At 45.4% G+C, this 16,849-nt stretch overlaps 1 protein-coding gene across 1 annotated transcript in view; it reads left to right on the top strand.

The window, feature by feature from the left end:
• The window catches only part of STAB2 (stabilin 2), a 155,128-nt gene that overhangs the window by 15,555 nt on the left and 122,724 nt on the right, over nt 1-16,849 (top strand). The window contains exons 4-6 of the mRNA XM_081249886.1: nt 6,967-7,052; nt 7,918-7,987; nt 14,451-14,546. Of these exons, the coding sequence (XP_081106012.1) occupies nt 6,967-7,052; nt 7,918-7,987; nt 14,451-14,546 (252 nt within the window). The remainder of the gene's footprint in view (nt 1-6,966; nt 7,053-7,917; nt 7,988-14,450; nt 14,547-16,849) is intronic.

The following is a 16,849-nucleotide window of genomic DNA, read 5'->3' as shown; positions in this document are numbered from 1 at the left end:
CAGCAGTTCATTCCTTTACAATGTTTTACAGTCCACCATTATGTGGTTCTACCCAGTTTATCTATTCACCAGCTGAAAGATATTTGGGTTTCCAATTTGGTGCAAGAACAAAGCTGCTATGGACATTCATGTACAGGTTTTAATGTGAACATAAGTTTTCATTTCACTTGAGTAAATACTTAGAAGTGGGAGTCTTGGATTGTATAGTGAATGTACTTTAACTTTATAAGAACTGCCAAGATGTTTTCCAAAGTGTGTGCATCATTTTTTCATTCCTACCAACAATGTATGAAAGTTCCAGTTGTTCAGTATCCTTGGTAGTACTTGGTATAATCAGATTTTTTTTTAAATTTCAGCCATTCTGATAGGTGTATAGTAGCATTTTATTGCAGCTCATTTTAACTTGCATGGTTCATGTGCTTATTTGCTATTCATACATCATTCAGATTGTTTTCTTACAACTGAGTTTTGAGAGTTCTTTAAGTATTTGAGATCCAAGTCCTTTATTTGATATGTGATTTGTAAATATTTTCTCAAAGTCTGTGGCTTGTCTTTTCACTCTCTAAAGAGTGCCTTTTGAAGAGCAAACATTCTTAATTTTAGTGAGGTCAAATATTTCAATGTTTCTTCTCTAGATGTTGCTTTTTGTATCACATCTAGAAATCTTTGCCTAATCTAATGTCACAAAGCCTTTCTTCTATATTTTCTTCTAGAAGCTTTACAGTTTTAGGCATTACGTGTAGGTCTACCATCCATTTTAAGTTAACTTTATATGCGACTCATGGTCTGAATCAAGGTTCATTTCTTTACATATAAGATATCCAGTAATTCCAGCATCATTTCTTGAAAAAGCTATGCTCTCTCAATTGAATTGCCTTTGGACCATTGTAGACAATCAATTGACCATCAATGCGTGGGTCTCTTTCTGGACTCTCTGTTCTGTTCCATTGATCTATATGTCTATCCCTTCACCTTACCACACTGTCTTGATTACTATAGCTTTACAGTTAGTCTTGAAATTAAGTAGTATAAGTCTTCCAACCTGGTCATTTTCAAAATTATCTTGGTTACTCTAGTTCTTTTACTTTTCCATATAAAGTTTAGCATCAGTTTATCAATTTCTACCCACAAAAGTCTGCTAGGATTTTAACTGGAATTACAGTGAATCTATAGACCAGTTTAGGGACAACATAAAATATTGACTCTTTTAATCTATAACCACAGTATATCCCCATTCACTTAGGACTTCTTTTATTTTTTGTCAGTGTTTGCTAGATTTCAGCTTACAGGTTTTGCACAATTGTTGTAATATTCCCACCTAAGCTCTTCATGGCTTTGGTATTACGTTTAATTATATATTTTTATTCCAGTCACCAGCTGTTCCCTGTTAGTTTATAGAAATGTAATTGATTTTTGTATGTTGACCTGTATCCTGAGAACTTATAAATTCATGTATTAGTTCTAATGAATTTTGGGAGATTCTTTTGAATTTTCTGTGTCGAAAATCATGTTGTCTGAGAATCCACAGTTTTTATTTCTTCTTTCCAATCTGTATCCATTTTGAGTCTTTTTCTTACCTTATTGCACTGACCATGATGTATTATCTGTTTTGTATATCGTTGGATTCAGTGGGCAAAATTTTGTTTAAGAATTTTTTGATTTTTAATTGTTGTTTTAGATATTTAAAGAATTTTAAATCTATGCTCCTTAGGGATGTTGGTCTGTAGTTTTCTTTTCTTGTAATGTATTTGTCAGGTTTTACAGTCAGAGTAAAAATGCTCTCCATATAGAAGGAGCTGGGAAGTGTTCTCTCTTCTTCAGTTTCCTAGTTTTTATACAATTGATATAATTTCTTCCTTAAGTGTGAGGTAGTATTCACCAGTGAAGCCACTGGCATGAAGTTTTCTTTGTGGGAGGATTTTAACTTCAAATTCAACTTCTTAAATCAATATAAGGATATTCAGGTTATCAGTTTTCTCTTGAATGATCTTTGGTAGTTTGGAACAATAAATTTATTCTCTTGTAATACCTCAATAGTAAAACAAGTTTCTTGAAAAAATAAAAATAACAAGATGCCTCTAAAAAATAAATAAATAAATAAAAATAAATTTATTCACCTCATCTACTTCATCAAGTTTATTGGCATAAAGTTGTTCATAATATCCGCTTATTATCCTTTTAATGTCTCTAAGATTTGTAGTGATGTCCCCTCCCTCATTCCTGCTATTTCCTGATGAAAAATAATTTCTAAATGAAGGAGTTAGACTGTAAGCTTCCTGAAGTCACAGAGTCTATCTTTCTGATCTCGTGTCCCCAGTGTTCATTGAAATCTAGAATGTAAGCTCCTTGAGGGCAGGACTCTGGCCTTCCACCAGCTGCCCAGTGCTGCACTTTCCTCTGAAGTAAGTCTTGGTCCACTTAAGTGTCCAGGCACTCCCTCCTCACTAAGCTCATTCATAGCAGGACCTTGCTGAAGCACCAAGGGCCCTGCCTAGTGCCCAGCCCAGGCACCACACAACCATCCCCATGCAAAGGCCCATCAGCTTATCACCTCCCAGCAGCCTAAGAAGCACCTTCACAGCCTCCCTGTCGGGGACCATTCACGTTAATTCCTACAGCGTACCCAGCAGTTCTCAAACAACACTGTGCAGTAGAATTACTGTCAAGCCTGTTAAAATGCATATTCCTGGGTCTTACACTCAGAGTTCCTCATTCAGTGGGTGTGAAGTGCCAGACTTTGCATAAAGTTGCAACAGGTTATTATTGGCCAACAGGGTGAGTCTGGACTGAAATCCAGCCCATGCTTGGTTCACCAAGCTATGCACTCTGGTGTGGGCCTGGTCCACCCTCAGGTAGGGCCACGTCTTGATTTTAGTTTCATCTGCTTGCCAAGTCTAGTGTCTATGGGGATATATCTACAAGGGCACTTGGGGTAGGGCATGCTTTTTCCAATTTGCACAAAGCCTCTCTATGCCCTGGTGTATTAGCCTACGTCCTCTAAAAGCACGTGCCAAGGTAGGGCTAGAGATGCGAGATTAATTAAAAGAAGTACCTGCAAGGGAAAATGAGAAAGAAGCCAGGAGAAGTAGGGAGAGCCATCAGCCAAGGATGGAGCGCTAACCCTTGTGAGAGAGAGAACCAAGAAAGGTTGGATAGAAAAGTCTTAGACTACATGTAGTTCTAAGAAAATTTGGTAAAGCTGCGAGTCCTCCATCAGCCAAAGTCACTCAACAGAAGGAGTCCTCTGTCTTGTGAGAATGGGCCTGCCCTGGTATCCCTGCTGTGCTCAGCCACTGGCTGGAAGGGGAAAGTGTGGCTTCATGAAGAGGGTGGTGGATTTCAGGGAAATTATGCCCTGAGAGGTGCACTTTCACAGCTACTATTCCTGGGGAGAGGAGGGTCTTCGGAATCCGCCTTTGTAACCACTCCATCACAGTCACCCTTAGAGGAACACTTGCCTACATGTTTAAAAAGAAAGGATTGCTCACCATCCCCTAAGGAAAAAAGGAGGCCCAGACTTCCTGGATACAATGTCACACTCTTGGGGGCTGGGATGAGGGGAAACTCCCCAATTCCTCTGCAGTCAGCCTGTAGCCTAGAATCTAGTTACATCCACAGTGGATGACTCTGCCCCCATTTTCTGCTCTGTATGTCGTCACAAGGGATGAGCCAAGGAGAAGGGACACCCAGACGATGGAAAAGTTGAATCTGCCTCAGAGACGGGGTCGGGGAGAACCACTTTGAGGCGGAGAGGCACAGGCAGAGTGTGGAGGGGAGGGCACTGGGGGGCGTTCAGCTTGGGCTGGACAGAAGGGAAGGGAGGGGTGTTGGCTCCAGGCCTGGAGGAGACTATTGGATGGAATGTGTTGGGAGGAGGCTGGGGTTCAGGCGTCATTGCCTACAAAAGTGAAAAGGCCTGGGAGAGCGTGTCTGCAAGGTGGCACTGGTGACTGTGTCGTGGGGTGGAGGAGGCCCTGTGCTCTCTTCTGAGCCAGCCCTGAACACAAGCTGGGGGTCATCCAGAGAGCACCTTGAACACCTAGCGCTAGGGAGAGGCACGGGGGTCAAGAGAGAGCGACAGTGGCAGAGCCGTCACCTCTATCCTGGCTCTGCCCAGAGCTGGGCCTGGTTCCCAAAATACCATCTTATCCCAAGAAGGGCCCCATAGCAACAGGCAATGGGAGAAGAACTGTTTGACAGCCCATTGCTTAGTATCCCCTTAGCACCCCTTGCTTCGTATCATGAATTCAAGTGGGTCAGCTGGTTTTCAGATGAGCTTCAAAGGTGTACCTGGCACCTGCTTGATTAGGCCCTCTTCATCCTCGCCTCCTGATGCCTTTTTTGTTAAACATCTTTATTGAAGTATAATTGCTTTACAATAGTGGGTTAGTTTCTGCTGTATAACAAAGTGAATCCGTTATACACATACGTGTAGCCCCATATCTCCTCCCTCTTGCGTCTCCCTCCCTCCCACCCTCCCTACTGATGCCTTTTTAAAGCTAAAGACCACACTCTTTAACCAGCCCCTTCCTTAGTGATCCAGCTGTTGCCTTCTGTTGAGCCCAGATCTCAGGGACCTGGGCCATGCAGGATTAGTGGTTTGAGGTCAGTGTTGGCGCCCTCCAGTAGAGTGATCAGAGCTCTAGGTCTCTTCCCTGGACAACCTCTCTCCTGGTGTGTAAACCAGTATTTATCTGATGCTCTGTTAATCCATGACTCTTTCCGCACTGGACTGGCAGGACCGTGGAAACAGGGACCAGGTCTGTGTGCTCACCCTATACACCCAGGACCTTCCATGGTCCTGATTCAAACAGGTGCCCGATCATTTCTTTCCTGAGTGTTGTTACCTGTTACTAGGCCAGCCTGAAAGAACAGAAACTGGAGAGGAAGGAGAGTATCCACTCTAAGTACTCACTACCACCATTTCTTGGGCGCCTAATATTTCCAGTCCCTACCACAACCTGCCAGGAAGATGCTTGAACCAAATCTCAGAGCCAGGCATCGACTTTCCCAAAGAGATACAGCTAGCAAAGAGTTGTGCTGGGATTCAAACCCAGAGCACTCTGATTGAAAAATCTGGGTTTTTTTTCCTGACAGCATTTCATCTTGTGTAGCCACTACCCTATCGCTGGTGAGAACAGCCCAAACCAACGTACTGGTTTTCTGAGTGATTTATAAACAGTAGCTACACGTCAGCGTGTCTTCTCCTTTACTCACTTCATAACCGTGTCTGCCTCTGTGCTGGGATTCTGGTCTGGAGTGGTGCTGGGTGTGGATAAAGCACAGCGATGACCAATGTAGTCGACTCTGGAGCACCTACCGGGGTTGGAAGCCTGGCTCTGCCACCGCTGTGGAAAGGCTCAAACTGTGTGTCCAGCCCTGTGGTTGACTCAGATTCTGCATTTCTCAGGAGATAAATGACACTAAGTTCATGGCACAGGGGCACTTTGGACAAAGGTCTTTGTCCAAGGTGGTAGGAGGGGAGGGAGGGCGGGAAGGTTGGATGCTTCTGGTAGAGGAGGGGTAAGTGAGTCTCTCATTATCCTCACCAGCTGGCTGACTTTGGCCGGGTCACTCTACTACTCTGTGCCTTAGTTGCCTCATCTAGAAAATGGGGCTAAAACTGGGACTTAACTTCAGGGTATTGCTTTGAATCCTTTATTATTATCTAGAACTCCATATCATTAGCTACTTTTTGGAAAGCATTTGCCTTGCTAACTTTAATTTGGGATAACATTTGATCCTGCCTCATTCACACAAACACAATTCATGACCATTGCATGATTTCTGCTTGGTGTCTGCTAGTCCAGATCCCTCACTTTAACAATCAGAACTCAACCAAACCAGCATTAAATCCATGTCAACTCAGCACTCAAAGTGTAGAACAACAGCAAATATAGAAAGAAAAAAAAAACAACATTTTTTTCATCCTCATCACAGCAGTACCTTAAACCCTTTTCCTTTACTTTAAATCTTGTATTTAATTTTGGACATTTAATGTCTGACTTTCTAGCTAAATGTCCCTTCACCCCAATGTGTAATATAAAGCTTGGCACATGGTAGGTATTCCCTGAATGTTTAGTGAATGACTGTGAAATCCTCTAATAAATGTCTATAAACATTCTGATTCAGGTCTAGCACAACCCAAACGTGCAAACTGATGCTTGTTTGGAATTAGCTTCTGAGTGAAAACTAAATTCCTTTGCTTGCCACACAAAGTACTTCATTAATTGGCCCCAGCCAATCTATTATTCCTCATCAACTACCATTTCCCCATACCCTCCCCCCAACTCCCAAGTTCCAACCCTGCCAAACTTTCTATCATTCCCAGAACAGGTCCTGCCCTCTTACAACTCTAAGACTTTGTACTTGCTGCTCCCTCTTCCTGAAATGCTCTTCCCTTTTAAGCATGGCCAACTCCTATTGAGCCTTCAAAACCCCAGCTTAAATGACTCCTCCTCAGGGATGTCTCCTTGACTCCCCAAGGCAGTATCAGTAGCTCCCTTCCCTGGGCTCCCTCAATACCCTGCCTAGCACACTGATTAACTGGCCTGGCTTTAGAGTCATGCTAAGGGCGGAGCTAAATCCCCGGCTTTGCGACTTATGAAGTGTGAGACTTTGGGCGAGTTATGTGACCTCTCTGAACTTCAGTCTCCTCGTCTGCTAACTAGCACCAGTAGGAACCCCTGAGGGTTGTAATGGAGATGATTTAATTAGATGATTGTAAAGTGTACAGCAAATGCTCAAGAAATGGTAGCCAGTCTGATGCGTCCTAGTACAGCACCTGACTACTCTGTGATTCACTTGCCTCCCCTATGTAACCCTAGATAAAGCAGGCAAGGTCTTCAGTTATTTCTTAGCCCTGGCAACTAGCACACTACCCGGCATGTAGTAGATGCTTGATGCATCCTTGCAGCATGCTTCTGTGCAGTCACAAACAAATGAATCTGCCCTTTGATTCCCCAGAGTGCCCGGGAGGAGCAAGGGCGCCCTGCAGTGGCCGGGGCAGTTGTGCCGACGGCATGGAAGGAAACGGAAGCTGCTCCTGCCAAGTGAGTTCAAAACCTCGTTCTCCTCCTCCCTGACTCTACTTTCTCCTTACCTGTGGGGTCCCTCTTTAAACACACACTGGGTGGAGACTCTAAGAAGTAGAGATATTAGTAAAAAAAAAAAAAAAAAAAAAAGATGCAGTGTGCAACAAAATGACATGTTAGAGGCTGGGGGACCTTTGAGTGTATCCATCTGTAAAATGAGTTTAAGCCTTAGGTGTATTCATCTGTAAAATGAGTCTAATAATACCTATGTGATTATACTTGTTGAAAAAGTGAGATGAGATCATGTATATGAAGATACTTTGTGAAACCATACAGGGCTACAGAAATTTGTCATTGTTACTGTTAAAAATCACCGTTATTAACAGACTAGTCTTCGGAGCTGTCCTCAGCACCCACACTTGAGCACTGGGTCTGCCAATTGAGGCATTTCTTTGCTGTCCCATGAAAGGGACTTTTGCAAGCTTCAAGCCTTAGACAATAGAAATACAAAGAAATCCTTCTGAAAAGGACTGAGCTCAATTGTCTTCAGAAATGCAAAACTGAAAGCGTTTTCATTTCACCCTTGGGTAGAATTATGATTTAGCCATCAGAACTTGCTCTCTGTATCTTTGGACTAACGAAGCAGCTTTTCTGAAGAGCTCCAGACCCTTAGTAATCACTGATGCAGGGATGAATGTACAAATTATAACACAAAAAGAGCAACGAAGAAAGACAGAGAAAGAAGGAGTTTCAGGACAGGCACAGAGGGAAGATAACACTTGAGAAACAAACGCTGACCAGACAAGTCAGTTAGAAATCCAAGGGCTTTGTGGGCAGCGCAGATCGCTTGGGTCTAACATCCTCTCCCTGGGGTGTCCTGCAGGAAGGATTTAGCGGAACAGCCTGTGAAACCTGCACTGATGACAACGTATTTGGACCCAGCTGTTCGGCAAGTATGTCTCACTTTTGTGTCATCGAATGCAGTTGTGAAGGTTGAAAGTCAGACATGGCTTATACAGCTCAAGACCCCAGACATAAAGTTCCCTGGGGGAAAAACACAACAGTTCTCTATAACCAAGTCTACACAGGCAAAACAGAGAGTTGACAACAAATCTGATAAGGAGAGACAAGGTGTCTGTGGTTTTCAACGCTTGCAGGCAGCTACTCACCAGGAATGCTTCCTGGCAAACTCTGGGGCATAGGTTCCCTCTCTCCAGGCTCCAGGATCCAACATCCACCAGTTCCTTGCCTGCCCAGCTTCTCCATGAGGTCTTTCCAGACCATGGTCTCAGCACTGACCTTCTCATCAGGGGCCTCTATGTCCACCACAGGTCCCAACACATCTAATCTGTCCTTCTTTGGGGAGTTCACAGATAAATACCTGAGGCGATCAGAGGCTGTTTGTCCCAATTTGCAGATTATGGCTTTGTCCCTGACATGGGTTTGTCCACTCTCTTATTTCTGGTTCTCCCCAGAAGTTGACCCAGAAGCATTCTGCAAGCATTCTAGTACAGGTAGCATATTTGAGAGGTGACCCAGGGAAACACTAAGAAAGTGACACAGAGGAAGTAAAGGGTGTGTTGTCAAGACAGAGACCAGTGTGGATGACCAGAGCTTAATCCCCTGGGGAACTCTGGAGTCCGTGTAGAACACTCACCTTGGAGTTACTTTACCTGAGGGGAGAGGGAGCCATTGTGTAGTAGGCAGACTAATGACCACTCCCCAAAATGTCCACATTCTAATCCCATGGACCTGGGACTATGTTGCCTTCCGTGGCAAGGAAGAATTAAGGTAGCAGATGGAATTATGGTTGCTAATCATCTGACCTTACCATAAACAGACTATCCTGGATAATCTGAGTGGACCCAGTGTAATCACAAAGGTCCTTAAATGTGGAGGAGGAAGGCAGAGGCAGAAGATGCGGTGTCCGAGTGACAAGACGTGAGAAGGACTCCACCAGCCCTTGCTGGCTTTGTAGGTGGAAGCGGCCCACGAGCCAGCCAATGTGGGCAGCCTCTAGAAGCTGGGAAAGGCAGGGAAAGGGATGCTCCTCTCCAGAAAGGAACACAGCCACCAACACCTTGATTTTAGAGCAATTACTTTGGATTTCTGACCTCCCGAACTGTAAGACAATATATGTGTGTTGTTTTAAGATGCTAGGTTTGTGGCAATTTGTTACAGCAGCGATAGGAAACTAACACATGCGGTCGTTAGAGGGGAGTTGTTCATTCCCTGGCACTTCCAACCCCCAGTGAGCACCCAGGCAGAGCAGGCTTCCTAGGAAGTGTTCACAGGCTACTGGAAGGCAGCTGAATGCATGGACTTGGTAAGGAAGGCCTAGAGAACGTGGGCGTAGTAGGGACAGTGTCTGCCAGATTCATAGTCTCCCAAAAAGGATAAGTCAAGTGGCCTTTGTCCAACACCACCTCAGTTTGGCTTTTATAGAAAAATCATATTTGGTAGACACTGCATTGATTCACATATTTTGGGCAAGAAAAATACACAGACATCCCAGCCCCCCTAAGTTTGCTCACTCTGTAATAAGTTTCATCTGCAATAGCAAAGACATGGTCTCATTCTAATCCATGGGATCCTTGAAAGCAGGTGCTGTTATACCTGTTTATCTCCAGTACCTTCCACAGTGCTGCCTGCATGGTAGACACACACTACACTCTTGGCTGGATGAATAAACAGATGAGTGAGTGAATGAATGATATAACTTGCTCCAGCCCTCTTGTCCTGACTGAGAAACATGTCATTGGGAGGCGTCGTGTAGAGGTGATTAGAGCTCCAGCTTTAGACTCAGACTGGGTTTCAGCCCCAGGGCTGCTGCAAATTGTGGGAACCTTAAGTTTACTAAGCATACTCTGTGCATCTTCATCTGTAAAAATAGAAATAATACTGCCTCCTTTAGAATTATTACGAGGAACTAATGAGATAATCACTGCACAACAAATGATAGCAATTATTATGATTAATACCTACTATTCCCTGGTGTCCCCCAATCTTAGGTTTTTCTTCATCCACCACTTTATAAAAGATTATTTCATAAGAGTGTTAGCAAAAGCAAATTTAAAACAGATGTTAGCATTCTGAGTGTTTTTTTAACATTACATTTTATTAAAGGACAGTAAACTATTAAGTATAATCAATCATTTATAAAGAACATGTCTTTCAAATTGGCCCTTCCCTACCATAATAGAATTTAAATCACATATTTTGAATAAATATTGAAATAGGAAGAAAGACAGCAACCAACACTGCTTACTCACCAAGAAAGCCAAGTAATTGTTTGTGGATGAAAATTTAGAAAGAAGATGAGCTCATGTTGCCTCCAAGAAACTGGTGTTGGTTGCCAGTGAGCACAGATGTACATGGAGATTCCAAACATTTCTAAATTTAGAAAGTGGCTTCCCTTTACACTTGTTTGTGCCATGGAGAAAGGGCAAGCGAAAGGGTTTGGAAACCCAAGTTTTTAAGTAAGAAAATTGGAAACCTAAACTGAGACTCGGGAGCTAAGACTTCGTTCTGGGTTCCAACAGAACTTTGGGAGATGATAAAATGTCCTGACCTGCACTATCCAACATGGTAGCCGCAAGGCACGTGTGGCCATTGAGTACCTGAAATGTGGCTAGTGCAACTGAGGAACCGAAGGTTACATTTTAGCCCGTGTTACTCAGTTTAAATTTAAATAGCCTCACGTGGCTAGTGGCTACCATATTGGATAGCGCAGCTCTAGAACATAATGACTAAGAAAGCAGGCTTCAAGTCAGCTTGCCTGAGTTTGAAACCAAGCCCAGTTGCTGTGGGACCTGGGGCAAGCTATGTAACCTCTCTAAGCCCTCCTCATCTACAAAACAGGAATAATAATACCTGCCTCGTGGGATTGACTCGTAGACAAGCTCCTAGCGGCAAGTCATAAGCACTCAATAGAAGCAAGTATTAAGCTAGGACAAGAGCAACCCCGCAGTAAGCTGAACATTCATTCACCTATGAACGAATGAATGATGGCTCAGGGATGGCTGGTCATTTCCCATTGGCAGGTTCCCGTAGGGGAACCTGGAAACCTTTTCAGCCAGGCATCCACTGGGTGCCAGTGTTGTTTCACCTATGAGGCAGTGGTCGTTGGCGGTGGCAATTCTGCCTGTAAGTAGGACAGCGCTGAGTTGCAGTTTATTTTTAACGCTGACTTTACCCTGCTGCCGGAGCACTCCCCTACCTGACTCTCGAGTTGCTTAGAGATGATTTCAAGCTGCATCCGCCAAGGGTGTTCATCTCAGCTGCCAAGGCCCTCGCCTGCTCAGTGCCTCACTCCAGGTGAGAGCAGAAGGCAAAGCCCACTTTTTCTAACATGACCCCAATCGATCCCACAATCATGTCTTGCTAATCGCAGTAGCTAGCGTTTGCTGAGTGTCTGCCGGGCACCAGGCAGTGCACAAGGTTTGGCATGCAGAATCTCTTTGGAAAACCTCTGCAAGCTGGGTTCCTCATTTTATGGATGAAGAAGCAGAGAGGTTGCTCAAGGTCACGCAGCTATTATAGGGACAGAGGCAGGGTTTGACCCCAAGTGTCTGACTCCAGAACCTGGGCACAAAACCACTGCACCATTCGGCCCCCGGCAGGCACCCACCATGCATTAGACCCGTGACAGGTGATGGGCCTCCAAAGAGGGGAGAGATTAGGTCCCCACTCCCAAGGAGCTGGAAATGTGGGAGACGCTTATGAGCCTATGTGCACGGTACACAGGGGATGCTACGGGAACGTGAGAGAGGGCAGCTCACTCTGCCAGGGGCACGGCACAGGGGCTCTGTGCTCTGTCGCTCTGACCCCAACGGCCGTGGCTTTGGCTACTTTAAAGTCATACACCCCAAGTGTCACATGTCTCTAGAGATTTGCTGAAGCCGGTTTAACGAATACCCAGGGCTCTTTAAATGACCGTTGGGAATCCCTCTGCCTCTCACGTCTCCTTCCCAAGGACACTTTCTTGGCAGTGGCTGGCGGCCCTGCAGTGCATGTCAGAGGCTCCCGAAAGCTACCCGTGCCAGATCAGTTAATCCAGTACATGGGCTGTGCTGAAAGACAGGACTTGGGGAGAGGCTCATGCCTGGAAGGGAGGCTCAGTGACAAGGACAGTCCTTGTAGTCAGCATCTAAGTTGGGAGCAGGGGCTGAGTCACATTCGACTCCCCCTTCCGCCTCCACACCCTCTCCATGGGCTGCATGACGACACTTAGGAAGTGCAGAAGCAGTGTATCTCTTAGAGTTCAGCTGCCCCACCATACTGTGAGCCGCTTGAATTTAGATATTGTAAGTTACTCTTATTTATACACCCAGTGCCTAATCCAGTGCCCGCCCCTAGGTAGGAGCTGGGTAGATACTTTTTAACTGAGTTAATTTGCGTCTTCTCTGCCAAGCCCGTCGTACACCCCCTCCTCACCCCTGTTATCTCCACGATGAGTGTGACTTCCTTCTGGAACTCATCTATTCCAAAAGCTACAGCCACGGGTGGACATCAAAGTGCTTTGCTAACATAGAAACAACAGCAAATCAGTTTTTAAAGGGAGGATGACAATTGCAAATCCAGTTTAATTCTTCAGTAATTTGAATGAGCGCTGGAGCTTGTTGTCTCCCATTTTCCATATGTAATACCTCACCAGACTGAGAGAGAAGAACACAGCCCTGACAGCTGTCAGCTGGTCGCTGGCCTGCAATTTCATAGAATGTCACCATCAATGGCTCACTCTATCTGCGCTGGAACAAGACGAAAACTAGGCCACTGCCTTATCCTGTCTGAATAGAGAAATAAACAGTGACAGTGGGCAACCCAACGGCCATCTCTCCCGGTTAACACGAGTGGCTACTGTGGCTTCTTCATGACCCCTCGCCCCTGCTGCCGACTTTGACCACTGTTGTGTTCCTCGTGGTACTTGGCTGGCTGGCATGACAAAAGTAGTCGTTGCAGCAGGAGGTGATAGTGAATGAGGTACAAAGAAAGTGCTGCCCAGAGGAGCACAGGTTCTGTTTTGGCACCTCTGAGACGGCACCACCGAGGAGAGGGGCTTTAGCTGGCCTAGAAGGATGAGGAGGATTTCAGCTGGATTTCAGCTGCATGCAGAAGGGAACAGAGTGGGGGCAAGAGCGTGGAGGAGTGAAGGCACAGGACGCGTGTCCTTCTGCCTCCACAGGGCGTGGTCCTTCCCAGACCAGCTCCCCCCATCTCTTCCTGGCCAGCCCCCGTTGCTATTGACCCGTCACATCTTAGCATCTATCACACCTCATTATGATGGGCTGCTTTCTTCTGCCTTCGGACTGTGAGCGCTTTGGGGGCAGGGGCTTTGGGTCATGAATCCCAAGCACAGCGCCCTGTAAGTAGTAGATGTTCAACACGTGTTTTGAAGGAAGATGAACTCTAGTGAGTCATCCCATGCACTTTGATCCTAAGACGCATAAAATGAAGTGGCGAAAGACGAAAATGAACATTTTTAAAGGTTGGAGTCAGCGTGGAGAGGCCCTTGTTTGCCAAACAGAGGAATTTAGATTTCATTTGGTTAGCAATTGGGAGTCACTGAGATATTTGGAGGAAGATCACCTTGATACCATTACTGATCAAATGAAATGGATAAAATGAAGAGGTGAGAAATTGAACAACGAGTCCAGGTAAAGTGCTACTGCAATAGTCCAGGCAAAACAAGATGAGGACCTGAAGGAGGACAGTTCCTGTGGAGATGAAGGACAGGGGATTGAGGTGGGACATGTAACAACCTTAGAGTTCGAACCTTCAAGCTGCAAACTTTCAAAGATGTGAACATGCATCTGGTGCCAGCAAGGAACCAGAAGCTGTGCCATCAACGTCAGGCGTGAGTGAAATTGCAGCTTGCCCTCTGTCTCCTGTTGCTGACGATCCTTCAGTTCTACCATCTCCCACCTCCTCTCCCTCCTCCAGTCAGTCACTCTTCTCACCTGTTCACTCGATGCCAGCCCCTGTATGCCAGCTATTGTACTGTACTACTGTACTTTTCGAGGGACTGTACTATAAGATTAAAAACATTTTCTTTATTTTTTGTGTTTGTTTTTATGTATTATTTGTGTGAAAATTATTATAACCTATTACAGTCCAGTACTATATAGCCAATTGTGTTAGTTATGTACCTAGGCTAACTTTGGTGGACTTATGAACAAATTGGTCTTACAAACCCACTCTCGGAATGGAACTTGTTCGTATGTGTGGACTTACTGTAAACTAAAACTAATAAAAAGAAGCCAAGGTTCAAACTAGGGTCTCTAGGGCTTCAAACCCATGGTTTTCCCCACTTCATCAAGCAGAATCTCAATAAACACTATCTGAAACAGTATCCTTCCAGAATCTTTGGAGGAAGTCTACATCAGGTAACGAAAAATTCCCATTTTCTGTCTGCAGTGTGCAGCTGTGTGCATGGAGTATGCAACAGTGGAATACGTGGCGATGGGACCTGTGAGTGCTACTCTGGGTACACTGGCCCCAACTGTGACAAGCGTAAGTACTGCTAGTTCCCTTAATACCACACCAGATCAGACGGGCACAGACATATGCATTTCAGTTTTGCATGCGTGTACTGGGGCTCTACATGTGTGACGTGCCATCAAATGTTTTGCTGGAAGATAGGCAAAAATTTAAAAAGAAGGGACAAAAAGAGAGGAAGGGAGAGAAGGGGAGGGGAGGGGAAGGGAGGAGAGGGAAGAGATCGTGTAGAATATTGGAAGTCACGGAAGACTTGGGAACAATGCAGGGACATGACTGTAGCTATGTTTTAGGAAAGCCAAGCTTGTGGCAGTGGGGAGATAGACTGGAGAGGGAGACATTGGGGCCATTGCAACGAGTTAGGTACCTGAAAAGGGAGATAAGGCATGTTCTCCATTATAGGTCTCAAAGACAGAGCACATCAACAGGAAATGGAGGCTCACCAAGGCTAAATGATTCACCAAAGTTCACAAAATAGTAAATAAGTGAGCTGGGACTCAAGTCATTGAAATTCTCTAAACAATCGATCCCACTGGTTTTAATCAAAAGATAGAGACCACAGGGTGATTGCAGCAAGGGAAGTTTAATATAAAGAATTAGTAAGCTATGATAGGAGAGTGGCTCTAAAAATGCAAAATGAACTGTAGGGCTGATGGGGCATAATAAAGAAGGGCAAACTTGGAAGGGGACAGCCATCCCCAAGGCTTGGCTCAAATCTTGCTGGAGAAGGGGTGGTGGCAGCCCACTTAGTAGGGGAGAAGTTTGCTGGTTTGCCCAAGCCAGCCTGGGAATACAGTCACCCAGCAGGCAGGCAACAACCCTTCAGGGCACTGATGAGCCGAGGCTGGGGGGCAAGTGGACAGAGGGAGTTGGGGCACCATGGGTGCTAAACCTGGAACCTTCAGTGTCTGTGCGTGGGGAGGGCTGTGGGAAGGTGGCCACTGGGTCCAGGCCAGGGATGCAAGGTCACCAATGAACTGTGCACTCTGAGTGCACAGTTGGGACAGGGCATCACTGGATGTCCTCACACACCCACACCACTGGCAGGCTGTGCAACAGCAGCAAACACAGCAGAAGCACAGCACTGCACAGCAGAACCGGCAAGCGGAGCCCCTCCCTCCTGTGGTGGCCCTCCGGCGCCCTCTACTGGCCATGATTAACATATCCTTGCAAAGGAGAAATGTTCAGAGTCCAGCCCATTATCACAGAGCAGGTGATGAAGGGTGAATTTGGAGCTTAGCCATTAGGAAATTGGACATGCTGCCTGTGACAGTAGCTTCACCTAAGTTATCCTCTGGATTTTATTCTCCTGGTCTGTAAAATAAAGGGATTAGACAAGAATCAAATTCAGCAAATTCAAACTCGCTTTATTGAAAGTCATTGAGAAGATAAGAGCAGTGGTAGAAAGGCAGATGAATAAAAGACAGCCTCTGCCTTCTTCCTGTGGAAGAGACAGGCATGCAAACAACCAATATGAATCAACGGCAGAATGAAACTCAGGTGGTTGGGGTGTACCCCTTCCATAGCCCTCAGTCAGCCTCCTTCCCCAGCTACTCCTGTACTGCCCAGTGGACTCACGAGCAAAACACACAAACAGAAACAAACAAAAAACCCTTTTTAATAAGACCTGAGATCCACCTCAGAAGCCAGCCTAATAGACAGCATGAAAAGATTTGCTTCCAAATGACAAAATAATTCTATTGAGTCAGAAGATAAATAGACTGGGACAAAAATATTTGCAATCTGCATGGCAGAAACGTTTTTATAATAGAAAGTCCATGAGCCCACCTTTAAAATCGGCCAAGGAGGGGCTTCCCTGGTGGCGCAGTGGTTGAGAGTCCATCTGCCGATGCAGGGGACGCGGGTTCGTGCCCCGGTCCGGGAGGATCCCACATGCCGCGGAGCGGCTGGGCCCGTGAGCCATGGCTGCTGAGCCTGGGCGTCCGGAGCCTGTGCTCCGCGACGGGAGAGGCCACAGCAGTGAGAGGCCCGCGTACCACAAAAAAAAAAAAAAAAAAAAAAGTCGGCCAAGGAGCAGCTAATTCTCAGGAAGAAATGAAAACTGGCCAACAAGCATAGAAGAGATGCATAACCCCACTAGGAGTCACAGAAATGCAAATTAAAACCATAATGAAGTAGTACTTTGGAGTTTGGGAGGTTTTGTTTTGGTTTGGTTCTGTTTTTTTGCCCACTGTGTTACACAGGTTGAAAAGCTAGGTAATATCTATCTGTGGGTGTGAGAAAAATTACGGTACTGTCAGTGGGGATGTGAATTGCTACAATCTATGAGGGAAATATATCAATTAAATTTTAAAGGA

The sequence above is a fragment of the Mesoplodon bidens genome, assembly GCF_964165515.1.
Source record: "Mesoplodon bidens genome assembly, chromosome: 11".
In the NCBI taxonomy this organism is placed as follows: Eukaryota; Metazoa; Chordata; class Mammalia; order Artiodactyla; family Ziphiidae; genus Mesoplodon; species Mesoplodon bidens.
The sequence above is the reverse complement of the archived record's forward strand: the minus strand, read 5'-3'. Positions and strand labels throughout refer to the sequence as shown.